General features: G+C 39.9%; 1 protein-coding gene across 1 annotated transcript in view; it reads right to left on the bottom strand.

Annotated features, from left to right (window-relative positions):
* The window catches only part of TMEM255B (transmembrane protein 255B), a 63,747-nt gene that overhangs the window by 15,703 nt on the left and 31,488 nt on the right, over window positions 1–16,556 (bottom strand). The window contains exon 6 of the mRNA XM_034074580.1: window positions 545–625. Coding sequence (XP_033930471.1) covers window positions 545–625 — 81 coding nt within the window. The remainder of the gene's footprint in view (window positions 1–544; window positions 626–16,556) is intronic.

The following is a 16,556-nucleotide window of genomic DNA, read 5'->3' as shown; positions in this document are numbered from 1 at the left end:
ATACAATGAAATATAGGAAAAGAAACTAAATCTGGACTTCTCAGGAGCTAGCCACTTGGGTATGGGCTCTTTTCTGACCATGTTAATGTCATTGAGAAAATAAAAAAGCTGCATTCACACTGCTGACATTCTTGACCTGTGCTGGATACAGAAAAGATTTGAAGTCTTCTGGGCAATGCAAATGGATTCATTTAGGTATTTCCTATTCCACTCAAAGGCTACAAAAATACCCTTAGAGAAAGGTGCCAATGTGACAGATACATTCCAGACAGTATAGATAGACTAGGAAATTCATTCCAGTCCCAGAGCAATGTACTGGATAGAAACATTGACGATGAGTCAAAACCCCACTGATTGTAATGATTTGCAATCATCAGAGGCTTGGACAAGTGGTTAGTTACGTGTGGGATTAAAAAAACAGTAAAACCTGTAGGATTTCTACCAACCCTTGACCTAAATGCACAGACATGCTCTCAAACACCTGCATCCCTCCTCCCCTCAAAGCACAGCAGAAACAAACATGTGATAAGGTGAGTTTGTTTACCTCTGTCTGGTAGGCATCATATAGGAATCCTATTCCACTTGAATAAAACTGGCACCTTTTGTTATACAAAGGCCTGGGTTCCTGTAAAGAGAAAAATAGCCAAAACCATATTCAGTCAAGAGGAAGTGTGAAGGCACCATGTCCCATGTCTCCATGCCAGATGCTTACAGTGCTGTGGAGCTGAAACCAATGCAGACACTTGGATAAGTAGGAAACACACACCCAGCATTGGCTTTCTTTCCAGAATGGCTCTCCTCAGGGTTTCCTTCCTTACTCTGCATGTGAGTACCATTTATTTTTCTCTGTACCAGTCACCTCTTTTAAGAAGACATCACCCCTGGCATTTAACCATTTCCTTACTTGATGTCAAATAGTATTGCTCTATGAGAATGGTCCAGTTGCTCTTTTTCCTGGTACAGTTTCTTTCCTAATGCAAGGAATTACTTTGGGTCTTTATTTTTAAAGCATATCAACAATGCCCATACTGAAAACAAAGTAAAATAGCTAATTCTTTGAAGCATTCCACCTACTACACACAATTCAACTCCCCAAAGCAAAAAAAAGAATAATGAAGAAACGAACAAATAAAGGGGAAGTTTTTGCCTTATCTTACATTTATGCTTATTACAAAAGATGCATTCACTGCTCATATTTTGTATTTCGCTTGTAACAGTTCCCACAAGCTGTTATAAAAGAACACAGTGAAATCTCCATGTCCAGATGGAAGATGTGTGTTTCTGAACATGGCAAATGGCCACTTTGAAGGCTAGAGGCTGCACATCTCAGTTTCAGGACTAGACAACTTGACAGCTGAAGAGTCCTCTGTGATCAGATGTCTACCCCAAAGCAAAGTGTGGGAATGACTTACGTTGGAAAAAATATAAAAGGGGTTTGTTGTCTTCCTGTCACTTATCTAGTCCTTATCTGTGCTTTCAAAAGCACTCAGGTGCTCCCCTATATATTGTCAGACTACTTCCAAGAGAGCAGATGGAACCCACTATTTGCCATCCCCTCTTACCATGCTAACTTAGAAGCAAAAGACTACTTAAGTTGTTAGCAGAAATCTGTGCTGGTTAAATTTCACTGCATTTTAAAGCTTTATGACCCACCCAGAAACTGCAGAAAGATCTGCACTGCTTAAGACCACTTCTGGGTATTCTATGCGTGTTGGATAATGAAGTGTGAACTGTATAAATCTGCTGACCCAAAATACATAATCAGTTAAAACGCAGAGCTATGCAGGAAAGCAGAAAGGTCAATGAATAAGGCTCATCCGTCAGTTTGTTTGCCTTTCTGATTACTCTGGCAAACCCAAGCAAGTTTGGACACCAGCTCCCAAGGGTTAGGGAAAGGTTAGCTTGCTGCATCCAAAAATACTTATTTATATTACACAAGTGTAAAAAGTCATCAGTATTTTTTTTTTCTCTAGAGGAAAAGCAAATACTATACAAACAGCATTCCATGTCCTGAACTAGGACAACATTCTTCCATAGGCCTGGGAAAGCGTTAGCCGTTAGCCACGATTTCCAGGGACAGATCTGGTTTGGAGGACTAACAGGATTGTAGCTCCTCTGGTAGCCCAGGGAACACAGTATCAGTCAAAGGAGCTCTTCTTTCACAGAGCATCGTAATCCAACCTTGATTTCATCAGTTGCACGGGGATGAAATGGGAGAGAAGGGAATTGATGAGTAAAAGTGGCTTTTTCTGCCATGAGAAGTAAATCCATGAAAAACTTCTGTCCATCTTATTCACAACAATAACAAGTTTCAGATATGGGAGGATTATGGAAGGGGAAAATGCTCAAGTGCATGGAGCTCAAGTGGTCTCAGTCCTGCTGGTGAGGAGAAATGGCTCGAGGACTGGGCAGATCCAGTGGATTAAGAAGTGGCTATGCATCTGGTGTCAGCCAGAGGAATTTGGCTTTTATGACAATATCTTTCATGATCAAGGACTTCTTGGAAGACATGGGATTCACCTGATTAATTGGGGGAATTGCATTTTTACCTGCAGTCTAGTCAGTTGGCAACAGGAGCTTTAACTTCGGAACAAGGTGGGAGATGAGGAACAATAATCAAGTGAGGAAGTAGCTGACCAATGAGACAAGTGAAGTGAACAGGGTGATGTGAACAAAATAAATCTCATCATCAACTTAACAGGCTGCATATAGCCCACTTCAGATGTATGCACATGAATAAGTAAGCACCGACAGGACAGCACCAGGAAAGCTCTCATCCCTTTTCTAGGACGCTTAGCACTCTTTGAAGTATCTGTACACTAACACACCACAGTCAGTTTGAGAACAGTCTGTTTGAGGTTCTGTGTGCAGTCACAAGGCAATGATCTCACTGCGATCACAGAAACATGCTAAGATAGCTCACAGGACTGGAGTGCTGGTATGGATGGACACAGGCTTTTTAGGAAGGACAAGAAAGGAGAGTTGCTCTTTATGAAAGAAACCAGCAAGAATACATGGAAATCTGCTTAGGGACAGATGAGAAGCCAGCTGAGAGCTTACATGTCAGTATTAGTGGCCAGACCAGGATGGGCAACATTGTGGTGGGTGTCTGCTATAGACTGCCCAATCATGAAAAAGTAGGTGAGGATCATTTAGACAACTGGAGACTGTTCATGCAAAGTATTTTAACTACCAAAAAGTAATAAAGGACTTTACCCCAGAATCTGAGCGAAGCACAGTGTATCTGCTGGAGGGACAACACAGCAGGACTTAAGTAATTCAGGAGGGTTCTGCAGTGCATTAGCAACCACTTCTTAACATGGGTGATCAAGTTGATGAGGAGAGAGGAGCTCTGCTGGACCTCATATGCATGAACAGGAAGGATTGCTCAGGGATGTTTCAGGGGCACTCTTGCCCCTGAGAATGACATGCTGGAGTTCAGAATCTGGAGAGGAGGGAGCAGGTAAAAAAGCAGAATTCCAGCCCTGGACTTCAGGAAAGGAGACTTTGGCCAATTCAGTGATCTGCTTGGAAGAATCCCAATGGGATAGTTCTGAAAAGCAGCAAGGTCCAGAAGAGCTGGTTGATATTCAAGGATTACCTTCTCCAAACTTGAGAACAGTTCATCCCAGCTAACAGGAGATTGATCAAAGGCAGATGAATGCCTGCAGTGATGAACAAGGAGTTCCTGATATAACTCAAACATAAAAAGGAAGTCCCCACAGCAAATAAATGAATGATAATTGAGTGCATAAAAATAACAAAAATTAGGTAACATCAACTTTATGCAGGCACCCACAGAACCCAAAACCTAAAGCATGCAAGCTTCAAGTAGAGGTACACTGGGGATGCTGAAAGGTTGCCTTGGTGAAAGCTTCCATTTGAATTAGATTTTAATGCTACAGAAGTGCTGTGCTCTGTCTGTCTACTAAGGTGTTTATATGAATAAAGTACCAGAGAGACGTTAAAAAGTGTTTTTAAATTATCCAACAGAAAGTCACACTGCATTAATGCCCATTGGATTTTATAGGCCTCTCTAATAACAAAGGCAAATGAGACATACTTCAAAGCGATAAAAGTATTCCTGACAGACTGTTCATAAAATACTTTATATTTTCACATTGCCCACTGCAGACTGTGTATGAATATAGGATACCTACAGGTCCTTGATTCTACTAGATTCTACAGGTTAAAGCAATACTGGTAGAGACAAAGCTAATTTAAATATGATATATGTAAGTATATATATTTCATCTATTAAGAGTTGCTTTATGGCAGCAATGTTCTGTTTAACTAATTTGATAACCTTTGATATAAGGAACTTCCTCAAACATTGTTATTGGAGCAGAGCTATGCAATACCTCTCACTGCACTACTAATGTAATAGTAATATATTAATATAGAAAAAATGATGCATTCCTCTTCTCTGCTTCTTTGAGAAACTCTCTTTAACTGGAAACAGGCCAGCGGTAAAGATCTGTTGATTGGAGCTCTGCTGATATATGAAGAGGACAAACACCAGCAGGGTGGCAAAACCAGGGAGAATTCTGTATAAAAAAGTAGTTGCATGCTTGGGTTTCTTTAATGGTGTAAAGGAAAAATGGGGCACTAGAAAAGATTATTTCTTACATAATTACATATGAGACTGTGTGAATAATGGGCAGATACAGTCAGACTGCCATCAATTTAAGCTTAGAATTTTTTCAGAGGTGTCAAAAAGAAGCCTGGTCACCCAGTAATTCTTTTTAATTTCAATCAAATCAGAATGGCTCAGCCTTGAACCCAGTAGAGCAAACCTAAGCTCTCCCTGTTCTTCCAATTTTGATATTGTCCTTGCATATGTATTAGAAGCTGGGAGTGATGAACAGGTGGCTAAAAGCGAAGGCTTTATGCCAAGGAAGAGAGGATTTGATCCAAATACAGAGTTTTGGTTTGTTTGGTTGCTTTATTTTAAGAGCATACAATAAAAACCCCACATTCTCTTTGATGGTGAGAGCATTACAATACATCATTCGTGTAAGGAAATTATTCTTTCAACAGTATCTTTGGTGGATTTGATACAACGCCTGTGGGGAGGAGATTATATGGCTCTTAACTGAGGTATGGAAAGTAGATTTTTCTATTCCAGTTTTTGTTTCCTTGGAGAACACATGTATTTTGGATAACAGAGAAAATTCCATCTCCGTTATGTGTTAAGTCTACTTTCAGAAAACTGAGATATACCATAACTTGTATTGACTGAAATTTCTGCCATACTTTACAGACACAAAATATGGCTATTAATTTATTGAAATAATTATATAGTGAGTGCTATTTTTTTCCAATTACAGTATTTATTTAGTCTTAGCTTCCATGACTGCATTGATAGAATTGTAGATTAATCAGTGCCAGGGAATGTTCCCAGGCCTGAAACTCAATCATCTAGCCCATTAAATTGTTAGAACTGTGCCTGTGATGGATTTGGCCAGGGTAAACTATTACTCTTCCAAAATCATTCCTGGGCATGGCTTAGAATTTTGCATGGGCCAGGAACCATTCCCAGTGAGTAATCTGCATGCTGCCATACTGCCTGTGACTCTAAGAGACTTTAAGAGTAAGGGCATGGACTTCACCATGCCAGCTGGCCTGGGGACCACAGAAAAGTACTGGGCGCATGAGGAATATAGATAAAATTGAAGAGTCCAAAACCAGACTAATTTTTTAGTGTCTCATTAACCTGAAGTTTCTCATTTTTTCTTTTTCTTCCTACAACATATTTGTAGGTCCCTTTCATCTACAGCATAGCTAGCAACAAATAGGAGAGTGAGAGGCCAATATTTTTCAAGTTTAAGCCTAAAAGTAAAGTAGAACATAACCCTTCAGTGCCAGCTCAGCCTTGTGCCAGCACCTGGGTGCTGTAGAGATTATCACTTCCTTCAAGATCAGGCCTTCTGGTAGCTTCCTGAAAGCAGGCACACAGACAAGAACAGACAGATGTTACTAGCAACTAACTTTTGTGCTTTTCTGGAGGGCTAGGTGGAGCACAGATACCTGTCTGCTTCACCCTGACCTTCTGAGACCACATGGGACATGGGAACATACAGACCCCAAGAGCTTTCAGACCAGAGACAGAAGCATCTCATGAAAGAAAGTGCCAGCCTATTAGGAATCTGGGAAAGCAAGCAGACTGGATCACTGTCTGGGGACCTGAGCTAAATCTGACTGCATCCTCCCCTGGACAAATAATGAGAGGAAATGCTACAGACCTTTTGTCATTCCTGTCTCTCTGACCAAGAGCTGTTTCTCAGCCTTTTTCAACAGCATGCTCAATGAGATGGCCTCTCCTGAGGAAGACCTAGGAGATCCCAGGGATTCATAGGAGTGATTAATACAGACATCTTTGTTCCTTCACTCAAAACCAAAAAAATCCCAAAACCACCCAAAAAGTGGATTTTCAGAATTTTATGAAGAGCTTCCTTCCATATTGGCTGTGATAAGACAGGTATTAAGGAACATCTGAGCTTAAGGTACAAGTCAGTATCCTCAATACTGCAGTGAGAGGGTATCAGTTTTAAGAAATGAAACATCATACTTCTGTTTGCTCCCCGGCCTTGCATCTCCCACACAAAACATCTTCTGGAATCAGAAACAACAGTGGGTTTTTTGGACAATTGTTTGGGGCTTTCATTCTGTTTGGAACTTGGGATTTTCAGTCACTGGCAGATAAGAGAGTAATTCAGTTTTCAGAATTCAATTTCTGGAGCAGAAGAGGATTTTAGATATCAGTTTATCTTGCATCATTTTACTATTTTGAGAAAAGAACAGCAATAATATCCCCCTGAGCTATACAATTCCAGATTTAAAATATTGAACACACATGAACTGATGGAAAAGAAAATAAGCTAATCACAACAACCGTTTTAAACTGGCTAGCCCCTTACAGACCTGTATCTCCTCTTCTGCTGACAAAGAGCTTTCAACCTCCTGGCAGATCACCAGAATGCCCTACCCATAATTCACAATATGTTAAATATTTGTACCCATAGTTTACTGGTAGTTTTAAAAACACTGCTGCTCATTTGCCTCACTGAAATTTATTTCTGTTAAATAATGGCATTATTTTAATAACTTTTGCATTTCAGAGAGCAGCTGGAATTAGAGGAGTCATTGCTCAACTGCAGGAACCTCTGGGCAGTACACCTCCCACAGGAAAAGGTGCCTCCTTGGACAGGCAGATGCCCTGGGGCTGCCCACCACCACCATGGGCTCAGTGGGTTTCTCTTCTTATCCTTCAACATCAAGGACTGCTCTTATGGGAGTGCCAGGCACCACATCCTTGCCTTTACTTGCACTTGTTTGAGCAGATGTGCTCCTTTAGTCTGTGCCAGGGATGCTGAAGAGACTATTACTTGAACCAGCCACTGCATCTCTGTCTCTCTCATTCACTAGGAAACTCAGAACACATAATAAACTGGCTGTAAGCATTTGGCTGACAGCAACCTGGAACGCTGTGGTTGCTACAAAACCTGAAAGGAAGTCCAGATACTAGAAAATAAAGTCCTGAATACTATGGAGAGATGCTTGAAAGACAGGAATTGTTAAAAAAATAAAGGACAATCTGAATTTTATTTGAAATTAAGGAAGTTGGGAAAGTACAGTTATGGGAATAAAATGAACTGTACTGGTGGACTTGGCAGTGTTAATTTTACTGTTAGACTTTATGATCTTAAAGGTCTTTTCCAACCTAAATGATTCTATGATCCTATGATAATTCCTGCCATGCATCAAGAGAGTCTTTTTAGTTATTAACAGCTTTTATCTCATTTACACCAAGCTCATCATCAGCTTTTGAATCCAAATGTCAGTTTGGTTTTACTTTATCAAGTCGGCCTCCAAGTCTTTCCATTTCTGCATTTCTGCATTTTTCCTCCCCTGTGATACTAGTGTTTGCTTCCTACTTTCTCTTCTGTGTTTCATCCTCTTGAAAGCATCACCTTGACTAACAACACAGGAAGTCCTGGGCTGAAGGGAGAGTGCATAGTGCATGCTGGCTGGGATTTGGAAGACAGTGCTAAAATAAAAGAACAAGCCACTTCTGGACTCTCACAGTCCCTATGTCTGCGCAGCAGCCTAGCCCTGAGGTTATGCTGCTGCCAAGGGCTGCCATAGACTGGACCTTCAGAAACAGAATGTTTCCACTTTTTTCTTTTTTCCTTTTTTTTCCCCATTTTTTCAAAATTCAGATAATAATTAGCAAACTATATTAAGAAACCATAAGTCCTAGAATTAGGCTTTCACATATACTTTTGACTTATTTAAGCTGCAGACTTGGCTAGTGTGTGCTGATTCAGTTCCTGCGTGTATTGCCCGTCAAGGGTTCCCAAATGTACAGCTGAACAAATCCTTCAAAGTGATATAGAGTGAGACAGAGAGACAGGATGTTTCTGTCCATGCCACACTCACATCATAACTACCACACATTAGCAATCCCCTAGTGCAAATTATACCTTCCCAGTTTTGTTTAAATACTTAGAAGGCAGTCCCAACAGTATTTGTTTGAGTGCTCTGGGGGAGGTTATGCCATGAGAGCAATGCTGAACATTTCACTCTAGACTGCAGTCAGCACTTATTCCTTCTTGTGCTTCTCAATCTGCCCTGCATGAATTTAGGAGCTAATCTTCTTCCAGAAATTCTGGGCTCCAGCCTAGGGACCCTCCCTCTCTTGTCTGCTACGCTGAAATAAACCAACTCCAATGCTGAAAATAGGAAAAGCAGTTGGTGTGGCTTAAATGCCACAAACCAGCTTTACTTCACATTGGGCTTTCCAGGGGCTCTTTTTAAGATTTCTATTTAATTTGAAAGACTAGATCCTACAGAACCCTCTTCTCTTAATGCTTGGGAACAGTAAGTATGCATTTCAGGTCTTTCAAACCAGCAAGTACTTAGAGTATCTGTATACTGTCATGGCTAACAAACACACATACATGAATCTGTCTAACTTTGTAATTCCTCATTGATTTTTCTTCCATTTAAAACATTTTGTAGTGGTAGCCTCAGTCTCACTCTCCTTTATCTGGGGGAGATTCGTGAGCTCGTAGTACTGCCATGGTCAAATGAAAAGCCTCCAGATGCTGGAGCTGCCCCATTGCTAGACAATGATGGTGAAGGTTTTTTTCCATCCTAGTTGATTCTATGATTCTATGATGTGTACAGGCAGGTCTGTTTCATATGGATGTAGTTCTATTAGGAGTGGTTAAATCATCTTCAAATAGTATTTTTTTCTTTCAATGACTTTTGTACACACTCTCACTGGCAGGAAGGCAGGAAGGCCATCAGCCTTCTCCAGCATATACAGTGCAGTGGGACAAGTAAAAGAAATGGCAGCTGACTGCCCTGCACATCCCCATGGAGGCTCAGCAGCCTGGGTGCCTTCAGCTGATGGAGGCTTAGGTTAGCAGGGAGAAAAGAGGTGTGTGCAAGAGCTGCTGACTGACTCCACGTCTGTCTGCTCAGGTGCTGCTGTACTGCAAAACAGTTTGTCATCAGAAGCGGTTACTCTGGCTGTACAAGGGAGCCACACAAGGCTCCAATGAGGAAGCCTGCTCCCACCTTAACACCCCAGACCTCTGGCAAATCTTGGAACTGGAATACAACCACTTTTCTTCAGTCAAGTTTTGCAAGCTAATGTCTTTCGGGATGAGGCTGTAGATCTTCCTATGAAACCTGCAACAGCTGTTTTGTGTAGTTAAAAACTTAGATTTGCCATTGGCTTTTATACAAGTTTCTAATGATGCAATTAGCTGATATTATTCAAGGCTGTAATTTTAGTTATTGCTTGATGCATTTAGATATTTAATTGCTTGTTATAGATGATTACTTACTTTGATTACATTACCTTGATTATAGGGTTTGTTTTCTGAACTGATTGCTCTGTCTTGATTATAATGATGTTGTGCCATGTGAGTAATTAACTTTTCCACAAGAATACAAGAACTGTTTATTCTGCTTCTGGTAATATAACTCAAATACATGAAATAAAACCCATATCCTCCCTTTTGCTTTAATGCTATCAGAACATGTAAGAAACATGGAAGTCTGTTCATATGCTACTGCAAGAAATGCCATTTTGCAAGAAACTAGCCTTTACACATCTGAAATACTGAATATCCTGCTGACTGAAATGTAGGGTATTTACATTTTACTCTTTTGTATTAATTTTACATTAAAGAGAAGGAAAAGAGGCTGCATTACATGAATCCAGTTGAACGATATATATATCTATACTGAATATCTACACATACAGATGAAATACTAGAGGCTTAATGTTGGAGTGTTGATTTCAATTTTCAGGGCATGGCGCACATACTGACCCTTTAAGATCTAAGTAATGTAATAACAACTCAATGTATAATTTTTTAATGGCATTGAGCAGAAAACACACAGAAGGTCAGTGTTTATGCCCAGCTATTTGCCATGAAAGCTCTCTATCACCCCTGTAAAGGGAAGACCTCTACGGAGACACATCACAGCACACAGGAAGCTAGGCTGACAGAACTCACCCAAATGGAAGGGACTGCAGGACTAGGCCACAAATAATAAGAGTAAAAACTCATAAGAGTAGCCCCAAGGAAGACATAAGTTACAAAATTAAGGTAGTCTAAACAATTAGTGAGATGATTCATGCATACCCTGGTTGCTCAGGTACAATAAACTTTTCCCCATTACACTAGCTTGTCATTTTGAAGCTCATGTGCATTTCTGAAGATCAGAGTTGCTCAAATACATAGTGTTCAGTGCTCCAGAGGCAAAAAAGCCACTTGATGTACTGCTGGCTGGGAGTGTGAAGAGAACTGCACCAAGGTTTACACACCACAAAATTCTAGGCAGGTTCAGTAAACAAAAATAAGTAAGCTGTGATATCTTAAAAACATTTTTTTTAAACTTGTAATCCCTCATCAGACTAAATACATTACAACTGTGAACCTTCATAATCTATCTGGTGAACACATGTTAATAGGCTCTTAATAAAGCCATAAATGCTTATCAATCAAAACTTTATTCCGTACCTGGGAACATATTTTTCATGGACATTATTTGCAACTGAATAATCATCAGAGATGATTCTGCACAGGGCAACTCAAAGCACCGGTTTTCCTTTGAGAAATGATGGGAAAAAGTTGCTAAGTATTTTTGCTGTAATCTGTAGCCTGCAGGTGATTCCTCCCTCTTCTATGTAGCTGCGTACCAGCTTTGAATATTTTTCACAGAACAAAAACATCTGTTGATAATCTAGAAACATTTCTGAGAATAGGAAGCAATCAAGGAAATTATCTTATGCTGGCAGCACATTAGAGGAAAGAAGATTACACTTTTCAGAGGAGACTGCAAGCCCTTTGCCCAAGTTACTCACCTTTCTTAGGATAAAACTGTAATTAACTTGCTTTGTATGCTTTGCATAAATTCCATCATGGCTACTGCTTTGTAAGGTAAAGGTAAAGATGGAAGGAGACAGTCAATCTCCCATGATCCAAGCTGCTATGATACATTGCTAAATAAATTCCCCCAGGTACTGAGTTTTGGATGTATAGGAGTCACACAGATGCAGAAGACTATAATCTATGGAAAGAGATGCAGATTATAGAAGACTGTAACCTATGTACAAACACAAAAGACCTATGGAAACTTGAACACCAATGTAATTTTAAACATGGATCAAATCCTGCACACTTTGTCACCTTTCATATTATTTATCACATTAATAATATGATTATTAATGTTATTAATGTCATATGTATAATGTCAAATGTGTTATTAATGTAATTATTAATATGATAATTAATGTTGGTAAAATGTGTAGGATTTCCCTCCATATCTCTGGATTTGATTTACAATATACTCAGAGAACTTCACACCTATCTAATTAAAATGGAAGCAAAGCTAAAAGAAAATGATTTTAATTTTTGGAGCCAAAGAAATTGGAAGAGCCAGATTTGTTGTTACCCAGTACACTAAAAATTCTGCCTTTTTGTATTTTTGTTTTTTACTGAACCTACCTAGAATTTGTTGTGGATTGACATTCTGCTCTCTGTGAGACAGGACTGTGTAATTAAACTTCAGTGCTACTTAGCCACTAGCTTTCATATCCTCAAATGTGTTTTCCTCCCTCCTATGCATGCAATTGTAGTAAAATGTCCCTTATTCATCTTCAGGGAATTTTTACTTCAAAGAAGGATTACTGCAGCTTGAATGACTAAAATAATGATGCTGAAGAGTGATCTCAATGTGGGTGATTACATCTCAGCGAGGGAAGCCAATGGACCAATGCTTCTGTCATTGGGATAGGGAAGGCTGGACCAATACTTGTTTTTCCCAGCAGTGCAGGCTTTTGTTCTGCACAGTGCTGCAGATGAAGAGCCGGGACTGCCTGAGACAGCCTTATCTCTGCCTGTGTCCTGGGGCTCCACAACAACAGGAGACCATGTGGTAGATATAGAGACATGCTGCTGGGAAAGGAAAGGGGAATCTCTCTTTGTACTTTCCATCGAGTGAACTGCTCTTTAGCATCCAAATACAATGTGTGTGCTGCCTACTGGTTTAGACATTTGTTTGGTTGGCAGAATACCAGCCCTTTTCCCTCAGGAAAACAAGTCACAGCAGGGAAGAAAAAAGGGATTTTAAAGAATTTGCAATTGGCTAAACTCAAAAGGAATTTCAATGAAAAAAAAAAGATTGGAGCTGTATAACCAGCAGGCTTTGTTCCTGCCAATGTGAGAGGCTCTGCAAACTGGAGGGGGGGATCTTAAGGCATTCTCCAAAAAAAAAAAAAAAAAAAACGGGTTGCCATTATTTTTCTGACTGGAAAATACCTGGCAACCAAACTAAAGCACCATACCATCTCCTCTGTTGTCAATGCTGTTTGCATAGTACTTACCTGCTCAGAAACAGAGTATCAGACTGCAGATCTGTGAGAAAAACTACCCCAAAGCTCTCCCCGTCTCTGCATTCTGGTCCAGAAAACATTAGTGAGATGACTGATTTGCTGACAAGACCTTTGATACATCCAATATATTCATCATTGGGTTGTCTTGTGTGTTATCCAGTATCTGAGGCATACTGTTTTTAGTAGAGGCATTATTTCAGTTATGTTCATGTTAAAGTTTGTATTTTCTTTGTAGATTTGAAAACCAGCAAACCTGAATCACAAATCTTTATAAATGGTTTTTGACTGGTTTTAAATCTGTGAACCCCTAAGCATTTTGCAGTAGGGAACAGGTCCTGGCACCACACACAGAGACCTGCTGACAAGAGGCAATAGAGTTTCTATCTGACCATAAAAATAGTTCACAGGACCCTTCTTTGAAGACCCTGCTCTAGAATGACCTTCCAAATAATACAGGTTAAATAATTTCACTCCAGGACATCTGCATTGAGCTCATAATTTCTGAATAAGCTTCATGAGATCATCCAAAAGAAGTTTGGAATTTAAGTATTTCAGTTACAAGGAGTTATCCATGTCCTTAACAAAGCTGTTCTTGTAATTCATTATTGTCAAGACTGTGTCTGCTTCATGGTTTCAATCTGTTCAGCACTGACTTCAATTCACTGCATTTGTGCTTTTGTGTGAGAGACTAAAAGCCCTCTGCTATCGGATAACCTTTGATTATGTAGATACCTTAGAGAGACCAAGATCAATCCACCTCTCAACCTTTTCTTTGATAAATAAAATAAATCAAACTTCCGAGTCTTGTTGCTAAAAGCTGTCACCCCAAATTTCAGATTTTTCTTCTATGAACTCCTTCCAAGACGGCAATATCCTTTGCAAAGCACAAACACCAGAGCTGGAGTCAGTAACCTAGCAATGATCCCATAGTCTATGCCTGTATTGCCCACTAAAAGCCAGAGACCAATCTCTAGTCCTGAGGCCACATGGTCCCGTTCACATTGCTCGCACCCACACAGATCAGTGTTATCCCTCTTGTTAATATTTGTTTTAAAAGGGTCAGGGGTGCTCTGAGAGTGAACATAAGTGGCAGCTAACCAGTAGACAGAGGGCTGATGCTTGAGTTTATTCCACAGCAGCAGACTAGACATGGCCACTGATACCTTACAAAATACCTGTCAGGATAGGTACCTCAGTGTCATCTTGCTGTTAGACACTACTGGACAGTAATTTATGGGTTATGTTAGCTCGATTAGCTACAATATCTCCCTGGAAGATCATGTTCACGTTTTTTACCACACTGATTTTCATCCCTCCTCAGACTTGATACTTTCTAAAACACAGGGGCTCCATACTAGAGCTAGGATGTCCTTTTTCTCTGTTCTGCTCCTTATGCACCAGGAAACACTAGTATAAAAGAAAAAGGCATCTGAAAAACCCTCCTTTGGCCCAGGAAACTTCTTCTGGCAAAACCACAATAATTTACAACAGCATCAATATAACTGTGGTTACTGCAGAGCAGACCTTCACCTGAAAGGAAGTGGTTTTGGCTGAGTATGTGCCAGGGCAGATAGCAACACAGAGCTTCCAAGCCCTGATGTGGCTGGAATCACAAGGCATCTGTTACTCTTTCCAGGGCTCCTAGTCAGGCTGGAGACCTGTCTAGGATAAGGAGCTCTTCTACCATCTGAGTTGTGATGTTCAGAGAAGAGTATTCGTTCTTCAGTTCAAAGTATATACTCAGCTGTGCTTGGATGCGTGAAGATAACTGCTACCTGACTGCGGTCATCTGATAGTACAAAAGGGAAATCTTAGCAGATTGGCATAAAATGGTTGCAAGAGTTCTCCAACCCCTAAATTAAATTAATAAAAAAAGAATTAAAACTCCCCTGTAATTAATTAGTACCGTAGGAATGCAGTCTGTGCTCCCCATCTTAGTGTCAGATGCAAGGCCTAATACTAGTATCAGAACTGTGGGATACTTGACCATTGGCTTCAAAATGTATTGCTTGCAAGCTTTGTATTTAAAAAGTTCATCAATAAAACATTTTTCACTTTGGGGGACCATCAATACAAAAATCACTACTAAACTAGTGCTAGTTTTCAGTTATAAATGCTTAGTGCTCACTCTGCTGTGACACAGCAAACACCGAAACCTTTTGTGGTACATGCTATGCCATGCCTACTATATTAATGAGTCATACAGGATAGAAATGGAACTTAAAGCAATTAGCTGTAATTTTGTCTTGTGTAGAAGCATCAAGAAAGTAAAATGCATTTAGTGTTCTTCTCCAGAGAAGGTAGTTAACTGAATTGCAAGGAGAAATTACTTTTTTGACTTGTGTTTTCTATTACCAGTCATAAAGGTTACAACTTCATTAGACAGGAATACAGCTATCTGTTTTCTTCTTCAAAGGAAAGACCAACATGCTTGCTCATAACATCGTCAAGTGGCTTTTTAGGACATCTGGCCTGAAGTGTGGAAGGCTTTGGGGTGTGATGTTAAGCTGTGTTATGAAGTCACCCTGTCCTAAAATGCAGTGACTGTCACTGAAGTTGCTGCACCCTTGCTGCAGTTCTTGGCTGAGATGCAATTTTACTGCTGTATCTTCTGGTGCTCTCACTGGCATTAAGCCAAGTTCTTCAGCTTTAATTTTTCTTTTTATTGGATCCCCTCTGATAAATCTGCCTGGATGTGGTCTGTGATTTCCACTCAACAAGATCAAAAAGCAGTTCTTAGAGTCAAGCAGAGAGGATTTCCCCTGCCTGAGCCCTTCATTTCTCCTAGAGCTTTTAGGCATGCCCAGCTCTCTTTTTATCCCACACTTCAGGAAAATGCAACTGGCCATATGTCAGTACCAATGTTCCATGGTTGCAGCTGAGCATGCGAAAACATAATACAAAGCATTTGTCCCAGGCTTTTGCTACCTGACATATTCCTAACCTTCTCAGGAAGATGTTTCATGCAATCTCCTCACTTCATATCTGGATTTCTTGATGTAGCTATTTTAGGTTCTGCCTGGAGGATAACTACAAAGCTAAGGATCACATGGCAATGGCCATGGATAGGCTTACAAACATGAATAGGAGGGTAGTAAGTACTTCAGAGAATGTGTATGTGAAGTGGGACAGGGGGTTTCTCTGTGTGGTGAGAGGAGGCTGTATCTCTATTAGCTGCTGCACAACTGGGCTATTCTCATCTGCTAAATAACAAAAATGTTTCAAGCAAGCAAAATGCAGTTAATGGATTCCTGTGACCACCATATTTTTTCTGGAATAACATCACTGCACAGTAATTCCAACTTTGATTTCCTTCATGTGATTCTGTTGGGGTTTTGGTTTTGTTGTTTGGTTGTTTTTTTTTTAATTTGTTTGGGTTTTTTTGTTGTTTTCTTTTTGTTGTTGTTTTAAGGAAACTGCTGGAAACTGCAGCTGAAGGGACCAATGAAGAAATTAACTTAAAATAATAAATTGTATCTGTACCTTATATTTTAAATAAGTTATTGCTATCTTAAATCAGACTGCTTTTCATTTGGTGCTCTTCATTTTGTAATTGCTGTGCTCCAGAACTTTCTATAAGCAAAGTGTTTTAAAATTAGCCTTATATAATTTAAATACCTCTTTTCTGAATTACATC

Source organism: Melopsittacus undulatus, chromosome 2 (genome assembly GCF_012275295.1).
Source record: "Melopsittacus undulatus isolate bMelUnd1 chromosome 2, bMelUnd1.mat.Z, whole genome shotgun sequence".
In the NCBI taxonomy this organism is placed as follows: domain Eukaryota; kingdom Metazoa; phylum Chordata; class Aves; order Psittaciformes; family Psittaculidae; genus Melopsittacus; species Melopsittacus undulatus.
This window is presented reverse-complemented; position numbering and strand designations above follow the sequence as displayed.